The sequence below is a fragment of the Protopterus annectens genome, chromosome 12.part0, assembly GCF_019279795.1.
Source record: "Protopterus annectens isolate FY-2018-M chromosome 12.part0, PAN1.0, whole genome shotgun sequence".
Lineage (NCBI taxonomy): Eukaryota > Metazoa > Chordata > Ceratodontiformes > Protopteridae > Protopterus > Protopterus annectens.
In genome coordinates this window covers 1,551,275,772-1,551,300,443 of record NC_056746.1, presented here as the reverse complement: position 1 = coordinate 1,551,300,443, position 24,672 = coordinate 1,551,275,772, and the positions used below count along the sequence as shown (strand labels likewise).

The 24,672-nt window shown below is 37.5% G+C and overlaps 1 protein-coding gene across 1 annotated transcript in view; it reads right to left on the bottom strand.

Annotated features, from left to right (window-relative positions):
* The window catches only part of LOC122817288 (medium-chain acyl-CoA ligase ACSF2, mitochondrial-like), a 1,483,010-nt gene that overhangs the window by 1,007,662 nt on the left and 450,676 nt on the right, over positions 1-24,672 (bottom strand). The window contains exon 4 of the mRNA XM_044090514.1: positions 4,993-5,046. Within this exon, the coding sequence (XP_043946449.1) occupies positions 4,993-5,046 (54 nt within the window). The remainder of the gene's footprint in view (positions 1-4,992; positions 5,047-24,672) is intronic.

The following is a 24,672-nucleotide window of genomic DNA, read 5'->3' as shown; positions in this document are numbered from 1 at the left end:
GATATGTGCTATTGTTGGGCTTGAACCGTGAATGCTTGTTTGTTAGGCGGATGCTATTTCTCTATTTGAATGAATATGATGTGCAAGCTATGCTCGGCGGAGGGCAGTGACGTGTAGGCACTGCGCTTTGCTTACACCTTTGATACTGCAGCAATTCAAATGTATAATAGGGACACAGGGACAGGGAATCTAATTGTGAAAGTTCTAGGGACAGGGCTCAGCATTCCACTACGTGCTTGTGTGTTTACTACTTCGATTTTATTTCACTGTTCGTGGACACTCTTGTATGCTTAGCATACATTTCGGTATCCACGGACACTGAATTATTGACTTACTCTTAGGGGCGGGCTCTACTAGTAGGCATAGTAGCTTTTGCAAGTGTCGGGGCATGTTTATACCTCCGTAGAGCACTTGTACACACCCCCTGCACTCACACACATTTCCTGTGCATGTCGAATGTGCGGCTGCACGCCCTCATACATATTCATATGGTACTGCTGTGCCATCTGTAGTGAGGATGCTCAGTGTAAGGCTAAAACTGTCCTTGCACCGAGCTTTTTGAATCCCGGGGTTTATCTGTATTGTCACTTCTAAAATATATCATTGACTTTAAATTTTATATTCTGTAAACTAGCAAAACATCATTTAATATCTGTGAATTTTTTTTGTCTCTGTCTGTATCAACATATTATTTATGCATTGCAGCACTTTACTACCATAATAACAATGTCTGCTAAACAAAACAATAATACAAAACATTAATTTGCCACATCTGTAACTATAAACCGTTTCATTCTGTGAATTAACTTGACTGTCATTTCTGGTATAGCCTACACATAATGTCACCTTTTTTTTTCTCACTGGCCACACCCAATATGTCTTTTTGAGCACTTCAGCTGTGTCAGCTGAACTGGAATTTATTTTATCTTTAACCCATAAATCTACATGTTTCTGTTGTAACCATTTCTTCAAATTATGTACATTTGCACAATTTACTGCATGCAAATTCTTACAAGTGTCATTTGTTTGCACTACTACATATTCTGTAGTGTAACATTTTTATTTTTCCATAAAATCTTGTTAATGAAGTCTAAAACAACATATAACTCTGATGACATGTCCATACCTAGTAAGGAGTTGTTGCTCCTCGAACTGTTAACTGCTGTAATCTTTGACCCATTAAATCCTGACAGAACTGCATTTGTGTCCTCTAATAAAGGTCTGTTTGTAACTGAAGCTGATTTATCTGTATTAATTAATTAATTAAAGTTCAACTGCAGCCCATTCTACGCAAGAAAAAGTTGCTTAAGCCTAATTATTCATAAGCCTTTATTATCATTTTATTGTATTATATATTTTCTTCTTTTTTATTATTGTTATTTTTGTTTTATATCATACATATATTTTTATTTTAAATACATATAATTGTATTTAAATACGTACACTTTTAAGATTTCATGAGATATATGGCTATTATTTCCTTTTGAAATGTTTTTATATTAGGGCTTTATCGGGAATGTTTAGCTTTAAGGGTCTTAGAAATTTGAATCTGTGTAAGAAGGTTTTTAACCTATCAGCAGTGATTTCCTATTATATAAAGTAATTGTTTTTTATATGGAGTGTAATAGTCTGAAGAAGCCTATGGGTGGAAGCGCTTACTTTATGTGCAATAAATTTTCTACGAACTCTTGGATACATTGAGTTTATATTTTTTGGCTTATATATATCTGGATTTTTGCTCCTTTCAGTCGTTTATATTGGAGGACATCTGCCATTTTTGTTCCTGTGCATGCCCTGGCATTTTATTTCTGTATTAATTAATACATTATTCCATATTTTTCTATAAACAATTAAATATTGTCATTTCTTTCGACCTTAAACAATGACAGATATATAATCTGGTTTGATACCAGACTGCCACACCCTTAACAGATAAGCTGAAAATCTTTTTTTATAAAACTAGCAACAACACTGACTTGAGATGTGGTATGTGTTTCTTCTTTACTTTGCCCTGAAACACTAGACATGAGGTAAGGTATGCATTTCTTTTTTATTTTGCTCTGAAATCTGTATATCATTTATGCTGGTGTTTACTTCATCAGATTGATCAAAATCTGCACTCTGATCCCTCTGATCCCCCTCAGTGCAATATTTACACAGACGTCTCAAAACAATAAACTAGAATTTATGACATTCTGAACATCTGTATTTGAAATAATGTGAACTTGAGACATTACAAATGCTTGCTTTATGTTTGCTAAGGAAATCTGCATGTTATGTGCATTGACCATGTTTATATCTGTATTTACAATATTGTTGCTTTGCTCTGTATTTTGAATTAAACTAGAATTTATTATATTCTGAACATTTGTTTTTGAAATTTTACTATGACAACTCTATATCTTGAATTATATGTGCTGTAGCATTTACAATAATCTTTGAAGACTGCAAACAGGGATTAGTGACAGAAGCTGACTCATTCTGTGAATTATGAGATAGTGCATATGTTGCAGTGCACTTCTGTGATTTAACCCTTTTGCATCTGGAAAGATGTAACATTTCAGAACTAATAATGTTTAACCTTAAATGAACATTTCTGAAACACATTTTTTTAGATTGCTTTACCCAAGTTTTAACTTTAAACCAAACATTCACTGGTTTCTTTACTATAGAAGTACTGGCTGACATATTTATAAAATGTACAGTAGTTGATTTATTTAAACTTTTTTGATAATTACCATCTGACCTAGCTAAAAAGTGCATATGTAACTTTATGATTAATGTGTTCTGTCCTCTGCAGCTTTTTAAACTTTTTTTTTTGCTTTTTGGCTGTGTGACATAATACTGGAAACTTAAAAGTTTGTAGAGATGGTGAATACTTTGCTTTTAACTGGATAATGTCTTTTATGTTCTGAAGGAACACTGATGAAGTTTATAGATTCTGAAATAGTGCTGGTCTATTGATGTTTCTTGAGGCTTTTTTTGTTGAAGTAGTGTTTTGAATAAACACTGGTCCTATGCAATCTAACAGCTGCAATTACTGTATGTCATGTGCTCTGGTTGTTTTCTCTATGAAGTTAAAGTGGCATCATACTGAAAGGTCTGCTTTGTAAGGAGTAACTGTAGTGTTTTTGGCAGTGGCCTTATTCTGTATGGAGTTCACAGTCTCCCATCTGGAAAAACACTGGTATGCTGCTGAAAAAGTCTGTTATGAAGCACTTTTGCTGTAGTTACTGATAGACTGGAACAAAAGTGTACGAGACTGCTTTTTTTTTTTGCCCTGACGTCTGTTCTGTAAAATGCACATAGTCTGACTGCTGATAAGGCTGCTATGGGGTTTTGGGATTTGGTTTAACTGTTGTCCCTATCAATTGTAGGCTCACCACTGAAAGAATTGATAAAACTATATAAATATTATATGTATATAAGTATTGATAAGTATACTGGAATTAACTGGAAACAACAGAAATGAGACTGGAATGAATGTCTTTATCTGTTACTTATCCACATTTGTGCTGAACAGGTGCCAGTCTTTCCTTTATGGGACAAGTCTTTTCATATTTTTCAGAATAAATTTTGCACATGCTATGGCTCAGTTAAGAATGCTTTATAAGATGTTAACAATATTCAAATACTGTCTCTAGTAACAGTGCTGATAATAAGTCTGTAGAACGTCTGGAATGCTGGATAACAGTAACAGTGCTGATACATTTATCCAAAGTTTATACGTGCATATTCTGATTCTCCTGAATAATATCAACAGAAACAGTCTTTTCCTCCTGAACAGATGGATATTTGACCTAATTTCTGTACTCAGGCTCCAGTATCTGTACTGTAAAGACCTTTTGCATATCGGTCCAAAAGCTAACTTAACTGACTCAGCTAACTGTGTCTGAAGTATTTCCTAATAATACCAAAACCCTGTAATGTTTTGCACTCCTCTTTATCCTTGGTTTCCAAGACTTGTCTTGCATGTGCCTCACATTCTATTTTTTGTCTAGCATTCCATTGAAAAGGGAACATTCTGTAGCTGTCTCTGAGAACTATTATGTTTTCACATCCCATGCTTAACCAGCAATATTGTATTTTCCTTTCTACTGAACTGTCTTTCTGTGAAACTGAATTCATAGAATTTCATACATGGAAATACAAGTCTGGCTTTATATCTTCAGGTGCATTATTCTGCCTTAATGTAATATAGTAAACTCACTAAGAATACAGTGAAAACCATCACTCTTACAGGTAGTCTCAGTTATGGCATCAGTGAGTTCACTGTGAGCATCACAATCCTTTCTTACATTCTCTGCTATCACAGCAATGTTGTATCATATAACTAGCAATATCATAGTGTACAACCTCCAGAAGAAGGCACATGCCATGCTTTCAGAATGAAGTTGAATGAATTAATGCGCTGGTTCATTCATTACATATCAGTCAGTAAATATCCATGGAGATAAGAGGAGTTTATTGCCATCACTGGCTTAACTCACTTTTAAGTCAGTGTTTTTTCCCCTGGAATATGTGCAGGTCACAGACTATGGAGACCACCTCCCTGTTAATGATAATTTTGTCCTGACATTGACAGTGCACAGATGGAATTATCAAAGGGTTGATTTTTCAGTTATGAATATAATTTATGGCAATATCAGAAAACACTCCCTAGAAATCTTCAAATAAGAATCATTTTCAAAGTTGGAATACCCACATGTCCTTCATGAGGATAATTTTACCTCAACACGTATATCATAATAATGAATTATTTAACTCCAAGGTTGCACATTAAAAAAAAATTACTTTTGGGTTTGACATTTAGTTTTTCCTGGCACTATTACTCACCATGCTGAGATGTTTATTTGCTCCTAACTATGTGTGTGCCAAGACAGTACAAATTAAGCTTTTCAAACTTTTCATAACGATACTGCCAAAATTATTATTTTGAAATTGTTAACATAGCCTCTTAATGAGAATACTAATAATTCAGAAATGTCTTACCTTTCTCAAAGCATTTTCCAGTTCTTGTGACTGGTAGGCTGGATTTATTGTGACCTAAAACAAAAAATATATATTGTTTAGATATAGTGCATGATATAGATGCCCAAAATCAAACTCCCTAGTCTAAACAAATAGTTTTTAGGTTAAAATATCTTAGCATGAGTCTAATTTTAACTGGTTCTATAAGAAGCCTCAACAATTCATGCAGAAATCATATTTTAGCTTTAATGTTTTGATATATAAGAGTCTTGGGGACCTTCAGTGCAAAACTGAGGCATACGCTGGGCCTGTATTGCTGGCATAGAAGGATAAAGCTCTGAATGCAGCCCAGGTTACCCATAGTTAGTGGCAAGGTGCTTGCTGGAGCAGATGGAAAGGTGGCATGCCAATCCTGGGGTGGGTGCTGAGTGGAATTTTAGCTGAGCTCTTGTGGAGGCCAGAGCCCATTAGTGTGACAGGCTGCCAGGATGGATGTGGAGGAAGGCTAGGAGAAAGGCCGATCTAAAGACCCAAGGTGGGCACACCCTCAAGCCATGTCTCAGTAGCCTGTCCTCTGAACTGCAGATGCCAGCACACTGGTATGAGTGACAGAGCTAAAGACAGTTGACTGGTCACTACGTACATGACAGCAACTGGTGTGATGTCCTTTGTCCCCATGGGATCACTCACTCACAAGGCATTTAAAGAGAGTACTATATAGGTTATTTCTTAAGAAGCAGGGAACACACATGGTGTTAGGGTTACACTGGGGGACAGTCTGGCAGGCGTAATGCAACATGTAGATTTATATGAACACAACAAGTTGAAGAACAACTAGAAGGTTATACAGGGCCAGGAAGGGAAATTAGTAAAACTGAGGTATATGCTATGGCTAAATTATGTGATTTAAACTCCAAGCAGCCCTACCACAGTATGATAACATACTAATGTACTAGCCACCTTTGAAGACTTGCAACAAATGAGAAACCAGAATATTATTTTCCCTCACTAAGTCCCAAGAAGAACAATTCAGAATGTTATGGAAACATAAATTAACCCAGCTACAACAGGAAAGAATATGCATGATATCATCTGTTCTGTTTTACGATGCCCAAATCCCACATATACCCAAATTGTTTCCCCATTCATGAACAATTGTCAGAGATATAGTTTTCAAGTCTTAAAAAAAGAGAGGACTGAAAGACACTTGTTGAAAATATGAAACAGTGAAAAAACTCTGTGTAAAGTATAAAATCACTATTGGAGTTAGGGGAAGATAGCTTTCTGTCAAACAGAATGCCAAATGTCTACTGTTACAGAAAGTATTTTTAGACATTTTTTTGAGTCCATTTGAAATATACCTTTTATAGAGTAAAGAATGAATGTGACATCTTGTACAATTAAGCACTCTACAGGTTTCCACCTAGTTGATACAAGGGCTAATATAAATTATGTCAAAGGAATTGCTTTTTAACTGAGGATCAGGACATTAAACACACATACCGCAGGATTCAGAAACATGCCTTCCATAGCTATTATGAAGGCTACTTCAAAGAAACCAAAAGGCAATATTTGGGAATGATAGAGCAAGCATGGGGAGAGACTTGTAAATTGCTGTGGCTGGTGATAATACAAATGCCAGTAGTGAGCATGGAGCAGCCATGCTCACTAGTGATAACACAAATGCCATTGGGCATTGAGTAGGCTTTTAACTACATGTGAGCACATGTGCTTCTTATTGACACTATATGCCCCCCCCCTTTTCCCATTTTTCTACATGGGGTCGGGGTATCATGTTAACTGTCGCCAACTGTCTAGATTAAGTGCCACACAACTGCATTCTTCAAGACTTATGCCTGACTGTCACAGATCTTCTTTCACACAATCCATCTACCTCTTTGCTGGATATCCTAGCTTCCTCTTACCTTCTTCCTGTCTGTCCCAATTCTTCCTCACCATATAGTTTTCTGCCTTTCTACACATGTCCCCAAACCACTGTAATATGGTCTCTTTGATCTTTTCTGCAATTGGAGCTACTTTGGCTTCTGCTCGTATGTCCTCATTTCTTCATCTGTCCCACAGTATGCATCCTATCACCTTTCTCAGGCACTTCATTTCCATCACCTCTAACTTCTTCAGCTGTTCTGTCTTTACTGCCCAGGTTTCTGTACCATACAGTAGTTCTGGTCACACCACTGTCTTGTGCACCTTACTTTTCAACTTCTTTGGCATTCTTCTGTCATAGACTACACCTGATCCTCTATTCCAGTTGGCTGCAGCCCCTCTGATTCTAGCTTTGACCTCTTCATTCACACTACATTTCTCTTCAACCACCTCTCGCAGATACTTGAAGCTGTTTACCTGCTTCACTATCTTCCCTTCTATCTCTATTCTCAGATTCTTCTGATTTCCCTAATTTGCTGCCATTATAACCATCTTAGCTGTGCTTAGCTTCATCCCATGTGCCTTCAGATTTGCATTCCATTCTCCTATCCTTTGCTGAAGTTCTAGATTAGAGTCTGCCTGTACTGCTACATCGTCTGCATACAGCAGCTTTATTGATCCATCCCCTCCAACCTGTTTGCTAATGTAGTCCATCACCAGTATGAACAGCAGTGGGCTCAGAGCTGAAACCTGGCGTACCCCCCCTCTCACTGGGAACCCCTCTGTGAAGCCAAACACTGTTCATACTTGAGTCATTGGGTCCTTGTACACATCCTGCACTAATTCTACCAATGTTTCTGGGACCTCAAACCATCGCAGTACTGCCCAGATCAGCTTTTTTTGGATCTTGTCATATGCTTTCTCCAAGTCTAGGAATGCCCAGTTGGACTCTCTCCTCATCTTTAGATTCTACTCAAGTTTCTGTCTCATTGCAAACATCGGGTCAATTATGCTGCATCCTGATCTGAATCCAAACTGCTCATCTCCCATCTTACATTCTACTACTCTACGTATCCATTTATCAATCACCCTCTCCAGAACTTTCATGCAATGTGATAGGAGTTTGATGTCTCTGTACTATCAACAGTTGTGGATATCCCCTTTGTTCTTGTATACTGGCACAAGTATGCTTATTCTCTAGTCATCTGGGATGTGCCTTTTTCTCCACACTTCTAATTGTACCCTCAGGAGCCATTTCTCCCCTATCTCACCCAGCATCTTTATCATATCTGTTGTGACCTCATCTGAGCCTGCTGCTTTCCCTGACTTCATCTTCCTAAGTGCTGTTCTTACTTCTTCTAGGGTGGGCTCCTCTTCTTCCCTCATTGTAGGCTGTTTCTGGGGCAGTACAGCTTCTGTGGGGTTTTCTTCATTCAGAAGCTGCTGGACATACTCCTTCCATCTGCCTTTGATGTCCTCTGCACTGGCGAGCAGGTTGTTGCTGGCATCCCTTATGAAGGGTGTCTGACTGTCTTCTTTATCTTTCTGTCTTTGCCTTGCAATCTGATATAATTTCTTTGTGGCCCTCATTGAGTCACTTTCCAAAAGTTGGTACAGTGTCTCCAATGCCCTAGTCTTTGCTATTGCAACTTCTTTCTTAGGTTCTTTGTTAGCCAACCAGTAGTCCTTCCTAGCCTGGGCAGTCTTTTCTATCCCCCGCTTTTTCTTGCACTCCTTTTTTCTTTTGATGACTTCCTGGACTTCTGCATTCCACCACCAGCTTTCCTTATGTACCTTATTTCCATACCTGGCTAGGCCACATATCTTTTCTAATGTCCTAACACATGCTGTTTTTAGGTGCTCCATTCTTCTTCAACTCCACCTATTTCCTCCTCTTCTTGGGGTGCTAGACCCCTAAGTAATTCCTTGAACTGTTATACTTTTTCGCCAGTCAAATTCAAGGTCTACAGCCTGGTCTCTGTTGACCTTAGAACCTTCTCTGACCACTGCTTGCAGCTGATTGTGGCAACTAGTAATTTATGCTGTGGTCCAACTGTTTTGCTGGGGATGACTTTGCAATCATGTCTTCTACCCCAGTGCCTTTTCCTTACTAGAAGGAAGTCTACCTGAGTTGCATGTTGACTACTCTTGTATGTGAGCTTGTGACCGTCTCTCTTTCTGTACCATATGTTGGCTACTATCAAGCCATTTGCCAGACACAAGTCTAGAATGATTTATCCTTCTTTATTCCTGTTGCTCCACCCATGTGGACCCAGGCAGTCCTCATATCCTGTTCTGTATGTCCCAATATGTGCATTCTAGTCAACCATTATAAACACAATTCATGTTGTCTTGCTTTATCTAGTAGGTCCTGCAGCTGCTGTCTGAATGCACTCTTTTCCTCACTATCACAACATTGCTGTGGTGCATAGGCAGAAATTATGAATACTGCCTTATCATTACACTGGAGTCTGACTGCCATGAGTCTGTCATTAATTCTGATGATAGACCTTACTGACTTCTGAAGCATCTTTCTCACCACAATTCCTACACCATTTCTACTCTGCCCTCTACCTGAGTAGTAGACTCTGGATCCCAAGCCAAGTGGCTTTGCTACACTGCCCTTCCATCTCATCTCTTGGATACATAGGATGTCCAGCCTCCTCCATATCATCATGTCATCCGCTTCCATAATAAGTGGCTCGCACAAATGTTTTCATGCATTACACTGTATTACTGGAGGTTACTATGGCATGCTAGCATGTGTTTGTCTGCACCAAGTTGTTTAGTATATTTGTATGTGCTATTTACATAGTTGCACCTTATTAACTAATAGCATCCCTGTATATGTGTTGTGTGTAGACAGTTTGTACTGGTGTCTAATTATATTTATATAATTATGGTACAAGTGGTACATAGAATCACATTAGAGAACCAGGACAGAGTGCTGCTCACTATATTTTTATCTGTGACTGCATACCTGTTAGCTGAGGTCTGTTCTTGCAAATGTGTTATTCAATTGGCTCAATATCTGCATATACTAGTAACTGATCCAAGACATATTGTCCTTTATTCAGTAGCTATTTGCAAAGTTTGTTTTGTAGTCTTTATAATGTATCTTTACCATCTCAAAAGTGCTCACTCCTCTCTGTACTCTTCTTTTCTAGACCTAACACCACTCTAAGTAATCAGCTGCAATAACACCTTTATTTTTAACCTGACCAGTGGATACATTGCTATATGAAAAGCACAGTCCAGGTCCGAGCTGTCTGCAAGCATAAGCAGCTAAAGTTAACTTTGTGTATGTGTCTACCTGTTTGAGCTAATATTCATTATTCCCTGGAGAGCACTCTGGTTTGGTTTGTAAGCAAGACCCTCCCCCCCAACACACTCACACTCACCTACAATTTCTCTTTTATTCCCTTCTGTTAACAAATAGTATCCATAACTGATCAAATACTGTGTGTGTTTGCTAATTTAATTGTGAGCACAGTAGCCTACAGATACAAGGTTATGCTGTTTTCCCCAAAAGACAGAAAGAAACTACTGACCAAACTGCAGACGTGTGCAAACTAAATACTCCACAATAAAACCACTGGTATGTTGATGCTGTAGAAAATGCTGGTAGTCCACAAAGTAAAGCAAAAAAGTTTATTGTAAGACAATAGAAAGCTGGTAAGGAGTAAGGTAAGGTAAGGTAAGACTTACCAGCTTTCTAATGTCTTACAATAAACTTTTTTGCTTTACTTTGTGGACTACCAGCATTTTCTACAGCATCAATATACCAGTGGTTTTATTGTGGAGTATTTGGTTTGCACACTTCTGCAGTTATGCTGTTTTCCACCTGATAAATGATTAAGAAATGATTTACAGCTTCACAGCACTTCTTGGTCAATTCTGATGGTTTTTCTTACACATTAACTTGCCTTTGCTTATATCTTGGATCATTCCACTCCATTCACCCTCACTACACTCTGGCTCACTCCACTCCTCTCCTTGCCCCCATATCCTACCCACCTCCGATACCCATAATTTATACTTAACCAAACCACACCCACTAGACTTCAAATCACCCAGTTTACTATAGTAATTACAACTAACCCCTCCCATTACAAATTACTAGCTATCTGCAACAGATTTGCACACATACATAAAAATGATTACCCAATAGAAACCTACCCGGTAAGCACCCCAAACATTTCATACATAACTCCTAACCTTGAATATGTGACATTGTAATATATCAATATCTTAACAAACAAGAATTTATTTTCCATCAATACTGATCATTTTTCAAATAATTTATCAAACACAAATAATATTATGTTTGTACACGGTCTTGTATTAACTTTATTCCTCACAATTACAGCTAACCTCACCACTTACCATTTCTAAGTACACAATCAGTATATAAAGCAAAAAACAGCATTTAATAATCCTACCCTAACAACAACTAATAGCTTTTGTGTGTCCCCATCATTGTTTATAACCACACTCACAGACCTTAAACAACACCGAATACTCTTTACAAATTAAAGCTTCTATAATATTTCCTTTAAAACCCACAAAAAAGTATTCAAACTTTTTGAGGTTCTCAGTCACATAGCAGCCAGACTTATGCTTAGTAGTGATATACACCCAAACCCAGGCCCCAAGCATATGATTTCATTAAACACCCCAATGCAAATCAAACTACCAACTCCACATAAAAGTTCTGACAAGCTACTACTAAACCTAAATCTTAGACATATGCTTAATAAAATACACAAACTCCATGCGACTCTCTCCCTTTACAACCCAGACATTACCATCCTTACTGAAACCTGGTTGAAACCACATATACCAGACATAGAAAAAAAACCCACCTGGTTAAGAGCTGATAGAATAGAAAAAAAGGGAGGTGGTGTAGCAATTCTCTTTAAGAACACGCTCAACTTACAACCTATAAACATAAGTATTACTAACATTAATAACCTGGAGCTACTCATAACTAGATTACAACTGAACCAGAACATATATATATATATATATATATATATATATATATATATATATATATATATATATATATATATGGGTACATTTCAATCGACCGACAAGTCGGAAGACCGACATTCACTCCACCGACACATTAAAACATCGACAGCGCAAACACGGACATTTCACAGGTAAGACTTTTAAATTCGCTAATCATGCCTACCACACATGCATAACACTGCCACACTTCCTAAACCATGGTAGGCTTGATTAGTGAATTTAAAAGTCTTACCTGTGAAATGTCCGTGTTTGCTTGTCGATGTTTTAATGTGTCGGGGGAGTAATTGGCGGTCTTCCGACTTGTCGGTCGATTGAAATGTACCCATATTATATATATATATATATATATATATATATATATGTATATATATATATATATATATATATATATATATATATATATATATATATATATATATATATATATATATATATATATATATATAAAATAACCATCTATATCCCCCCTGGAAACAATTCCAGTACAGTCAAAATCATTCTCCAAAATGTTACAAAAGCCATATCACAGGAAACCATTATTGCAGGAGACCTTAACACAGACTGAATGACATGTAACTCTGACAATCCTCATAACTACCCAAACCTCCATGGCTTCACTCAAATAATTCCTCACCCAACTAGAACTGACAAGAAAACAGATAAACAATTTATTTTGCACTGGTTCTTAACTAATAAACTCCAGTGTTACCAAATAGCAAGGTGTCTCCCAGATCACTTAAGTAACCACTTTGGAACTTACTTACTGAGAAATCACAGTAACGCTACTAAACTAATCAACTTATGCCAAGTTCGTAATAAGAAAATTTTTAACTTACAGATTCTACTTAATAGTCTTGAAAAAATAGACTGGACTCCTCTTAAGCAACTGCTCTTAGATGCTGCTGTGCAGCACTTCAGTGGCACCTTCCTTCCTATTATAAACAGATTTTCACCTCCAAGAATAGTTGAGTCAAAGCCAACTACACACCATGGTTAACCCATGAGACTCCTACCCTCCTAAAACAAAGGGACAAAGCATGGCAAATGTGGGCTAAAAATAAATCCCTCCAAAACCATTTAATTTACAAGCAACTTAGAAACAGTGCCAAACATCAAATTAAACTAGACAAACAATGCTACTGTTCAAATGTACAATGGAAATACAGAATGAATCCAAAAAAATTCTGAAACACAGTCAATAACATACTTCATTCTGGCCAAACCACAACCCCCCCCCCCCAACTTACCTGATAACACAAAAAAATATTGCTGAACAATTTAACATGTTTTTCACTGAAAGTGTTTTAGCACTGACTAAGAATAGCAAGTCTCCCACAATACCAACACCCAACAATCTAAGCAATTTTGTAGATGCATTCTCATTTCAGACAGTCCCAAAACAAACTATTGCAAAACTATTAAAGAAGTTGAAACCCACTTCATTGGCAGCAGATAATTTGTCAGCAGAATATCTAAAATTAACAGGTCTATATCAGTTCACCGAAATGGCTGAAGTTCGAATACCATATGTTCGAACTTCTAACCACGAAGTACAAAAACATCGAAGTCTTAAAACAGCGATTTTTTTCCCCAGGGAAAAAAATGCTGTTCCAAGAAACACACACACAACACAAGCACACCAAAAAAACAGAAATCCAGACACAAACACTTAAAATCCTACATCTAACCCTACACTAAACTGTACATACACTATCTATCCACTTACCTTAACCCAAACCCTAACCCTAAGGTCCATCACTATCGCACACTCACCTGACCCGTGCCCTAACCCTAACTCACCTATCCCACCCTAACCCTAAAGTCTGTCACTATCACGCACCCACCTCACCTGCGCCCTAATCCTAACTCACCTAACCCGTGCCCTAATCCTAACGTCCACACAATCGCACACTTACCTGAACCCAACCCGTAACTTCCCACCACAGTCCTGATAATCGCGAAGCCACAGAAACGGCCCACCAAATTCTTTCCCGGGGAAAGAATTCGGTCTTCCGCTGCTTCACGATAATCAGTGTTCGAACTTTACAGTTCGAACATCTGGTGTTCGATCGTTAGCCGTTTCGATGGACTGATATAGACTCAAAATTAACAGCAGCTATTATTGCCTTCCCTGTGTCAATACTTATAAACTGTTCTATAACAGAACAGTATGTCCCAGCTATTTGGAAAATTGTATATACTACACCATTACACAAAGGAGGCAATTCAACAGAACTAACAAACTACCAGCCCATTGTTATACTTTCACCACTTTCTAAAATTCTGGAAAACTGTATCCACTTTCAACTTCATAAACACCTTCTAAACAATAATCTCCTCTCATCATCACAGCATGGATTCTGACCATATCATAGCACTACTACAGCTCTTTTAAGTTTCACTAATACTCTAAATAAATTCAGAAATGATAGCAAAATAGTGTCTTCAGTCTTTTTTTACACGTCTAAAGCATTCAGTACCGTTTCCCATCCTAAGTTACTGTCCACTCTGAATAATCTTAATATCAAAACACACACCACACCAGGATAGATTGAATTCTTTACTGAAGTATCTGATACCTCGGCTTACGCCTTCAAGGAATAACTTTTTACATCAAGCAGCCATCTGTTATATGCTGTAACTTCAATTAATTATCCAATTATTAATTACAATAAAGCATTTAAATTAAGCAATGAATTCATTTTAACACATTCCATAAAGTGCCTGTGCCATATTCCTTTAACTATAATCAACTTTTTGTTAAACACATTATGTTTTTTATCTACTGTTAACAAAGTTTCCTTTCATCAAAAGTAGAAAATTACATACAATATTCACTTAACATATTATTTAAATTCATAATACATACATAGTTAATTATAAATATTTATGAATGTAAACTAATATACTATATCATATCTAAACTGGCCCAAATTAACCTAAGATGCTGAAAGGGAACCCAGTACCATGTTGTTCATAACACATAACTCATTATTCCTAGGATGTGATACCTTAAATAGAATGTTCATAAAAAAGTGTTATAAATATTTATAAACCATTGACATTTAAATCCAATTCCGTATTTAATCCCCAAGTATGTAAGGTCCTAAAATTAATTATACATTTTGTTTCCAACAGGGTTAGACTACCTACTGATTCCTCTCCTCTCTGCTGTTTAGGTTTGGCCAACACACCAAAAAAGAAGGATTCATCTGAGCCGTCATGGGCTCGAATAAAATGTTCAGCTACAGGACTTATTATCCTGCCCCTTCTAATGTCTCCCAAGTGCTCTATGATTCTCTTTTTCACAGCTCTCTTGGTTTGACGTATATACCACATGGTTGGGGTATTCACACACAGCCTATGATATATATACTACCCGCCCCCCCTCTGAGATTCACAATTGTATGAATCCCTGGCAGTATAAATGTTACCATTAATATTAGTTCCATGCAAGTTTTTAATTTTCTTATATATGATGCACTTCCCACAAGGATAACTTCCTTTCCTACCATGTTTACTTTCCAATTTACCTATGGACAATAATTCTTTTAGATTTTTTGATCTGCTGTAAGAAAATGTAACCCTGGCCGGGAAGATCTTGCCATATTTTTCATCACTGAGAATAATAGGCCAATATCTATTGATCAAACCTCTCAGTGTATCTGAAAATGGGGATAATTTATTCTCATAAAATAAGGCTTCTTGTGCTTTATCCTTTTCCTTGTGATATATTCTGCTTCTCTCTGCTGTATCTATTCTATCTACCTGCTGATGTGTTAGCCCCAACTTCTTAACTTTATTTTCCACTGTTCTTAAAACATTCTCTGAATATCCGCTACTTAATAATTTGTTCCTTACCTTATTGAATTCATATACTAACCTGTCTTTTTTGAAAGTGTTGTTTGCAATACACAAATATTTACCATAAGGTAATGATGCCAATAAGTGGGGGGCATGCATGCTATCAGCAGTCAAAAAAATATTGACTGCTGTGTCTTTGACAAAGGGTTTGAATGCCACTGTGAAATCCTCATCTACATAAAACTCCAGATCTAAATATTGTATACAAGTCCTATTAGTACTAAAGGTAAACTCAAGGCCAAAACTATTCTCCTGCAGTTTAGATATAAAAATAAGAAACTCATCCATAACCCCCTTGCAGATGAAAATACGATAGTCTATGTATCTTTTGAACATCAGAACCCTATTTTTATAAAATTCCGTGTTGTACATATTGACTTTTTCAAAATAATCCATAAACAGAATCGCATAAACAGGGGAATATTAAGCCCCCACTGCTGTCCCTTCCATCTGCAAAAAAAAGTTGTTATTGTGTACAAAACAATTATGTGTCAGAGAAAATTCTAACAGCCTAATCAAAAAATTTGTCTGTGGGCCTTCTCCTAGCATGTTCTTTACTGACTTCAATCCCCACTCATGTTTGATGTTTGTATAGAGGGATTTTACATCTACACTGGCCCAATAAAAATCATGGGACCACTTCTTACCCCCTATTAAATCTGCCAACTCTTTTCCATTCTTGATATGGGATGTGACTTTACTCAAAAGTTTTTTTCAAATGAAAATCCAAAAATATACCAATGTTCTGCAGGAAAGCACCTTTACCTGACACTATGGGTCCCCCAGGGGGATTTTCAACATGTTTGTGCAACTTGGGTATTGCCTTAAAAATTACATTTCTGGGGTTGCTGATGTATAACTTCCTCACATTCACAGAACTCAGAAAATCTAGCCCCCCCCCCCTAGTATTTCCAATAGGACATTATTTAAATATGTGACTGGGTTGCAAGTTAATTTTGTATATACTGTGGTGTCTTCTAGTAATGCCTAAGCCATCCCATTGTATTGCTCCCTGCTCATGACCACCCAGTTTCCACCCTTATCCACCTGGGTGAAAACATATGTGTCGCTATTGCATCTTAATCTTTGCATAGCATCCCATTCATTTTTTTTGTTAAATTGAATGCTCTAAATTGTTTCATGAACATGTCATGTTCTTTTTCCACCTGTTTACATAAAACGGTTTCAAATGTGGAAACATTAATCGGCAGTTTTGGTGACATGAAATATATGGTACTTGCGGCACCACCATTTTACCATAGCCAGTAAAAAAACTAGCGACCTCATAGACAGTGGCTTCACCCTCCCTATCATTTTCCTCACATGAAGACGACCGTTCAAAATCATACACAGACATATTCAACAAGGGATCCTCTTCAGTCTCACTTTCCAATTTATTAACATGTCCGCCCCCATGAATTGCATCAATCCTACTGTTATTAACATTATGCACATCAACATTCTTAACCACAACATGCTTGATGCCAAAAAATATCTTTAAAATGCAATTTACGACAGAATCTGCTTATTTCCAAAATCAATTCTGACAGGCTAGGACAAAAAACAGGGATGTGTTTAATCCCCTTGTCCAACAAAGAAAAATTATTACAGTCCAAGTTCAAATCGGACAAATTTGCCACTTTTAGATTATCCACATGATTTCTTAACCCTGAATTCGGACCCGATGCACTCACATTCCCTTCAGCATCATAACTGACTCGCTCTTCTTCAATTTCACTTTCTCCTGCTCCTGTTGTTGCGGCAATATTGATTCCCCTCATTTTGCTTTCCACCATCACCGTTGGAACCTGCTTGCCATCTGCGTCCTCATCCCTTGCTGATTTTCAAACTCTCCTTTCTGGAACCTGACCCCATCAACTCCTCACTGAGCTCATCGAATGAAATGCTTTTTTTACTGCTGTTTGAAGCCAGCTCCCCTGAAGATATAGAGGAGTCATGAAATTCCTGGCTCCTACTGCCATGTCATCTGGCCTTCTGTCTCCCTCTCAGATCCTTCCATTGTCAGGCGAAGATCAAATTATTCTTGTGATCAGTTACATCTCTCTGTAGTTTTCCTTTTTTTCGGGCCATCATGGCTTCCACTGCTTATCCACCTTCTCCTTCACATCCTTTACCTTCGATGTGAAAGCAATGTTGGATACTTTATCTGCCAAATCAGTCTGGGTCTGGAGAATTTCTGCGCTCAGCTTCTCCTATTGTCACATATTTCATTTAACAAGAACTCTGAACGAAGCTTTGGTACAGGCCAATGAAGCAGCATTCCACTCATTTAGCAAATCACATTCATCAAAGTCATAGTCAGGCAATTTGCTGATTCTGAGACCCCCCATGATAATGTCCAACGTTAGGTATTTTTCAAGCAATTTTTTATCATAATAGAGCATTACCTCCTTAATGAGCAGCCTTTCCAATTTTGAAAAATCAACGTCATTCAGGCTCTCATCCCCCATCATTAGAGGATCTTCCTCTCCTATTCTGGATTCTCGTTCAATCCAAATGTTTGCACAAGTGAAACGGGAACCATCTGCTGCCACAATCCTCACTGGTGCCACAGCTTTTAAGCAAAATACACAATTATTTACATATAACACAAAACACACACCACACCAGGATAGATTGAATTCTTTACTGATGTATCCGGTACCTTGGCTTACACCTTCAAGAAATAACTTTTTACATCAAGCAGCCATCTTTTATATGCTGTAACTTCAATGAATTATCCAATTATTAATTACAATAAAGCAATTAAATTAAGCAATGAATTCATTTCAGCACATTCCATAAAGTGCCCGTGCCATATTCCTTTAACTATAATCAACTTTTTGTTAAACACATTATGTTTTTTATCTACTGTTATCAAAATTTCCTTTCATCAAAAATAGAAAATTACATACAATATTAACTTAACATATTATTTAAATTCATAATTCATACATAGTTAATTATAAATATTTATGAATGTAAACTAATATACTATATCATATCTAAACTGGCCCAAATTAACCTAAGATGCTGAAAGGGAACCCAGTACCATGTTGTTCATAATACATAACTCATTATTCCTAGGATGTGATACCTTAAATAGAATGTTTATAAAAATGTTTTATAAATATTTATAAACTGTTGACATTTAAATCCAATTCCATATTTAATCCCCTAGGATGTAAGGTCCTAAAATTAATTATACATTTCGTTTCTAACAATATGTAAAATTTCTCTATACAAATATCAGACATGAGTGGGGATTGAAGGCAATAAAAAAATGCTAGGGGAAGGCCCACAGATGGATTTTTTGATTAGGCTGTTAGAATTTTCTCTGACACATAATTGTTTTGTATTTGATAACAACTTTTTTTTTGCAGATGGAAGGGACAGCAATGGGGGCTTTATATGCCCCTGTTTATGTAATTTTGTGTATGGATTATTTTGAAAAAGTCAGTATGTACAACATGGAATTTAAAAAAAATAAGGTTCTGATGTTCAAAAGATACATAGACAATCTTATTTTCATCTGCAAGGGGGATATGGATGAGTTTGGTGATTTTATATCTAAACTGCAGGAGAATAGATTTGGCCTTGGGTTTACCTTTAGTACTAATAGGACTGCTATACAATATTTAGATCTGGAGTTTTATGTAGATGACGATTTCACAGTGGCATTCAAACCCTTTGTCAAAGACACAGCACTCAATAATTATTTGACTGCTGATAGCATGCATGCCCCCCACTTATTGGCATCATTACCTTATGGTGAATATTTGCATATTGCAAACAACACTTTCAAAATAGATGAGTTAGTATATGAATTCAATAAGGTGAGGAAGAGATTATTAAGTAGGGGATATTCAGAGAATGTTTTAAGAACAGCAGAAAATAAAGTTAAGAAGGAGTTGGGGCTAACACATCAGCAGGTAGACAGAATAGATACAGCAGAGGGAAGCAGAATATATCACAGGGAAAAGGATAAAGCACAAGAAGCCTTATTTTATGAGAATAAATTATCCCCATTTTCAGATACACTGAGAGGTTTGATCAATAGATATTGGCCTATCATTCTTAGTGATGAAAAATATGGCAAGATCTTCCCGGCCAAGGTTACATTTTCTTACAGCAGATCAAAAAAATCTAAAAGAATTATTGTCCATAGGTAAATTGGAAAGTAAACATTGTAGGAAAGGAAGTTATCCTTGTGGGAAGTGCATCATATGTAAGAAAATTAAAAACTTGCATGGAACTAATATTAATGGTAACATTTATACTGCCAGGGATTCATACAATTGTGAATCTCAGAGGGGGGGCGGGTAGTATATATATATCATAGGCTGTGTGTGAATACCCCAACCATGTGGTATATAGGTCAAACCAAGAGAGCTGTGAAAAAGAGAATCATGGAGCACTTGGGAGACATTAGAAGCGGCAGGATAGAATGTCTTGTAGCTGAACATTTTATTCAAGCCCATGAAGGCTCAGATGAATCCTTCTTTTTTTGGTGTGTTGGCCAAACCTAAACAGCAGAGAGGAGAAGAATTAGAAAGTAGTCTAACCCTGTTGGAAACAAAATGTATACTTAATTTTAGAGCCTTACATCCTTGGGGATTAAATATGGAATTGCATTTAAATGTCAACAGTTTATAAATATTTTATGGAATTGGATTTAAATGTCAAGAGTTTATAAATATTTATAAAACATTTTTATGAACATTCTAGTTAAGGTATAACATCCTAGGAATAATTAATTATGTATTATGAACAACATGGTACTGGAGTTCCCTTTCAGCATCTTAGGTTAATTTGGGCCAGTTTAGATATGATATAGTATATTAGTTTACATTCATAAATATTTATAATTAACTATGTATGTATTATGAATTTAAATAATATGTTAAGTTAATATTGTATGTAATTTTCTACTATTGATAAAAGGAAATTTTGATAACAGTAGATAAAAAACATAATGTGTTTAACAAAAAGTTGATTATAGATAAAGGAATATGGCACGGGCACTTTATGGAATGCGTTGAAATGAATTCATTGCTTAATTTAATTGTTTTGCTGTAATTAATAATTAGATAGTTATTTGAAATTACAGCATATAAAAGATGGCTGCTTGATGTAAAAAGTTATTCCTTGAAGGCATAAGCTGAGGTACCGGATACATCAGTAAAGAATTTAGTCTACCCTGATGTGGTGTGTGTTTTGTGTTATATGTAAATCATTGTGTATTTTGCTTAATCTTAATACCAACCCTGATGCTGTTAACTGGTTTCAAAGTTATCTATCTAGCTGCCAGCAAGCTGTGAAATGGAAGCAAGATCTATCCCAACTCCTTCCTGTTACATTTGGAGTCCCTCTGGGTTCAATCCTAGGGCCCTTCCTCTTCAGCATATTCATAAATGATCTTAATACTGCCTCCTGTCAAGCATTTATCATACAATGCTCAGATGATTCAACCCTCATATGTGCAGCATCCACAATAACTCAACTTCTTACAGTCACACAAAAAGTTGTCTCTGATATTGAAACATAGCTAACAAACTCACAACTCATTCTCAACCCTAATAAAGCTAAATTTATGATCTTTCATCCATCTAAACCTACTAACCTCCCAGCTAACTTTAATATCACTGCCAGTAATAATACTAGGATTTTCCCAGATTCCCAAACAAAACTATTAGGCATCATAATTGACAACAGACTAAAATCTGACATACACATTTCTAACACAATCAAAAAGGTTCACAAGAAAATGGGAAAAATGTATAGATACAACAAATTCTTAACAGATGCTGCAAGAATACTCATAGCTAGAACATACCTTCTCTCCTCACTCTTATATGCATCCCCCATACTTACCAACCTCAAAAAGTCAGAACTAAGTAAATCAGAATCATGGTACAATAAGATTGCCAAATTTGTAACAGATTCCACACATTCAACCCATCACTATCAATGCCTCAAAAACCTTTCTTGGTTGGAACTATCTCATGTTATGAACTATAATCAATTAATAATGGCTCACAAAACAATGCGCAGTCCTGACAATGTAACTTCCCTAAAAAAATTTGGTGGCATTGGAATTGCCCACACCTCCTGTAAATTTGTGTTTGAACACTCCTCCTGGGTCTATCTCATTTGCTCACTCAACTGAGTACAGTGAGATCATATTTTGACTTTAGACACTCCTACCAGTCCCAGCTATTCAACTCTATCCCAGCTCTATTCCAGTCTGGTGTCACTAGCTCATTCTACCTAATACAGAGAGAACATCTGTGAAGGGCAAGCCACTTAGGTCCTTAATTGTGAATTATCTTTTGTTTCTCCATTCTCCCTTTCCACTTTCCAAAAAAAAAAAAAAAAAAAAAAAAAAAAACTTCTAAGCTTGTTTCCTGCCTTTCCTGTAACTAGTCTAGTCCAGATCTAGATTTGCTGTAACCAGGACTCTTTGTAAGCTTCTGAACCCCCCCCCCCCAAAGCCTTTCTGTGCTGGAGGGAAGCCTTCTAGCTTATCAGTGGGAGTGGTAAGCACTAGGTAGCCTATCTACCACAAGAGTGGTTTCTGGCCCAGAAATTGTAGTTTATTGGCCGTTTGGGAAGTTTTTCCATCTCTTTCAACTTTCTGGTTTAAAAGCCTGCATTTGCACTTGTTTCCCACATTTCCTGTAACTAGTCTAGTCCAGATCCAGATTTGCTGTAACCAGAACTCTTTGTAAGCTTCTGAACCCCCCAAAGTCTTTCTGTGTTGGAGGGAAGCCTTCTAGCTTATCAGTGGGAGTGGTAAGCACTAGGTAGCCTATCTACCACAAGAGTGGTTTCTGGCCAAGAAATTGAAGTTTATTGGCTGTTTGGGCAGTTTTCCCATCTCTTTCCACTTTCTGGTTTAAAAGCATGTGTTTGTGCTTGTTCCCCACCTTTCCTGTAACTAGTCTAGTCCAGATACAGATTTGCTGAATCCAGGACTCTTTGTAAGCTTTTGAGCCCCCCCAAACCTTTCTGTGTTGGAGGGAAGCATTCAGGCTTATCAGTGGGAGTGGTAATCACTAGGTAGCCTATCAACCACAAGAGTGGTTTCTTGCCCAGAAATTTTAGTTTATTGGCTGTTTGACATTTTGTCCATTTCTTTCAACTTACTGGTTTAAAAACCCACGTTTGTGCTTGTTTCCTATCTTTCCTGTAACTAGTCTAGTCCAGATACAGATTTGCTGTATCCAGGACTGTTTGTAAGCTTCTGAGACCCCCAAGCCTTTCTATTTTGGAGGGAAGCCTTCTAGCTTATCAGTGGGAGTGGTAAGCACTAGGTAGCCTATCTACCACAAGATCCAGGTACAGATTCTTAGTTTTAGCACTTGAATTTGCTTATTCGTGCTCAGCACTTGTTCAGAACTTGTTGTTGGCACTAAATATACTACACATTACTACAGCACTCAACCTTCCTCTTTCCCTAGAGAAAAACAGTTTTTGTACTTACTTTCCTCACTTCCTTAGAGAAAAACAGCTCTTATATTCCTCACTTGTCTAGAGGAAAGTAGTTTTTTATTCAGGCATGTCCAATGGTCAGCTCCCAGTGTTCTCTCCTGTCTATCTGATGAATCTAGGCATCTTGAGGCAATGTAGCAATTGCCTCATGTATACAGACAACCCTCTCCTCCTACCACCCAACACCACAACCTGTGAGAAATGCACTTATCTAGCCAAACTGGAGGTAAAGCTCTCTCCAACGAAGACTGAACCTGACAGTCAAGAGAAGAAGGTAAACACTTGCACCACACCACACTCATCACATAGTCCCACTAAACCTACACCACAACAATCCACACATAGAAACACAAAAACATTTGCAGAAACTCTCAATAATAATCTGTTCAAGCAAGTGAGACCGCCAAAGCAGAAACGCAAGCAACCTCCATCCCCAATACAACCCAAATGACACATAGCCTACCGACTCAGTGTGCCAATAAACCACAGCCCATAAGGCAAACCAACATACCCAGCACACTAGTCATAGGTGACTCTATAATCAGGCACACTGATGTCCCACTCAGCAGGCTAAACAAGGAAAAGGCTACTGTCAGCTGCCTGTCGGGTGCCAGGATCCGCCACATAACCCATGCACTCAGGTCACTCCACAACAAGTACAAATATGACTCTGTCATTGTCCACGTTTGTGTGAATGACCTGAGATGTACCTCCCTGGACTACATGAAAAGAGACATGGAAGAGCTCTCTGATCTTGTAGCCCAGGCAGGTATGACCCTAGCTCTGAGTAGCATCTTGTCATCGCCCAGAATGATACCACAGTACAAGGACAAAATGTTTGACTTCAAAAATTGGCTAAGCTTCTGGTGTAATTTTAAGGGGATCCAGTATCTGTCTTCCTGGGACAACATGGACGACAGACCGTGATGCTTTGCCAGAGATGGCCTGCACCTGTCGCCCCTGGGATTCCAGATACTGGCTAAGGCTCTTGCTGCCCCTATAGTGCCTTTTTAATGCAAGGTTCAAATGACAAATTCACTACCATAACAGGAACAGGCAAGCAAAATCTGAGGGTAATGCTATTCAATGATAGAAGTCTAAATCTCAAAATGCAGTCATTCGAGGCATTCCTTAAAATGGAGAACATTGATATCTGTGCAGTGACTGACACCTGGTTCAAGGCTCTAGAGAGCACCACTGCATTACCAGGCTATGACTCATACCACACTTTTCGGCCATCTAACCTAGACCAGAACACCAAAGGCGGAGGCGTGTCCATGTTCATTAAGGATATCCACACCTCCAGGCTAGTTGCGCAGCATAATACATCCGAGGTTACCAAAGTGCAACTAACTCTGGTCAAAACTGCAATCCAAATTGTAGCTTGCTACAGATCCCCCACCATTTCCCAGGATTCCCACT